General features: G+C 43.2%; 1 protein-coding gene across 1 annotated transcript in view; it reads right to left on the reverse strand.

Moving 5' to 3' along the window:
• Positions 1-234: 234 nt before the first annotated feature.
• LOC131431378 (brain-specific homeobox protein) overlaps positions 235-958 on the reverse strand; it is a 28,849-nt gene continuing 28,125 nt past the window's right edge. The window contains exon 5 of the mRNA XM_058597058.1: positions 235-875. Coding sequence (XP_058453041.1) covers positions 448-875 — 428 coding nt within the window. The 3' untranslated portion in view covers positions 235-447. The remainder of the gene's footprint in view (positions 876-958) is intronic.

A 958-nucleotide genomic window follows, 5' to 3' on the forward strand; every position in this document is an offset into this window, starting at 1 on the left:
GGTAGACTTTCCGCTGCCTTGGTGCTATTTTCGTGGTCGAGAGCGAGAAAATTGTTTCTCCATGGTGACATGTCATCATCATCGTTAGCTGTGTAATAGAGTCGCTCTCTCATGTGTGCGAATGCTATATTGCAGCAGCAGCAGCTATAGTTAAAGTTAATAAATTGGCCAATTTATCCGCTTTTGTGGTTGCTAATTACAACGCTATACCGGATATAATTAGTGTCCAATGGCTCTAGTTACAGGTTTATTTTAGAATTATGAATCGAGTTTATGTACAGCATGTTTCACTGGTAATTTGATACATATTAAATAAGTTACTCGGGAAACAACAGAATTTGTACAATTTGGATTTATGTTGACCAGTACAGTTCGAATTTAACGAACTTTACCTGCAACTACCTGACTAGATTTCCTACTGTTAAAACTGGCCTGAATTGACACCACCTACGTCATGTAACCTTTTTCATCTCCTAGAATGTCTACATCACTGCAATCGTCGTCGGAATCATTCACATACTCATCGTCATCATCACTAAGAGTATCTCCGGAATGATCAAGCATCGATCGTCGAACCAGACTGAACGACGAATTGGTCGAACTGTGGTGTAATCCCTTGAGAATCCCACCTATTGGTGGACCTAGTACCAAGCCTTTAGCACCGTTTAACTGCTTCTGACCATTGCTGCCATACATCGCAAATGAGCTTTTCTCGGCCCCAGCTCCACCGGCGACGGCACTTGGTCGAGTCGCCGATGAGCCGGCGGCTGTCGAATGCGACTGAGCTGAACTTCCAGATCCCGGGTTATTTGGTCCTGAGGTAATCGTCCCGGAGCCACCACCACCAGAGTCATTGCGGGAGAAGTCCACCGGTTCTGAAATAGAGTGAATAAAAAAAGAACCAAATAGTGTGAAAATGAAAAGTTAACGATGGAATAGTACTTTCAGTGTTTTTTCA

The sequence above is a fragment of the Malaya genurostris genome, chromosome 2 (assembly GCF_030247185.1).
Source record: "Malaya genurostris strain Urasoe2022 chromosome 2, Malgen_1.1, whole genome shotgun sequence".
In the NCBI taxonomy this organism is placed as follows: domain Eukaryota; kingdom Metazoa; phylum Arthropoda; class Insecta; order Diptera; family Culicidae; genus Malaya; species Malaya genurostris.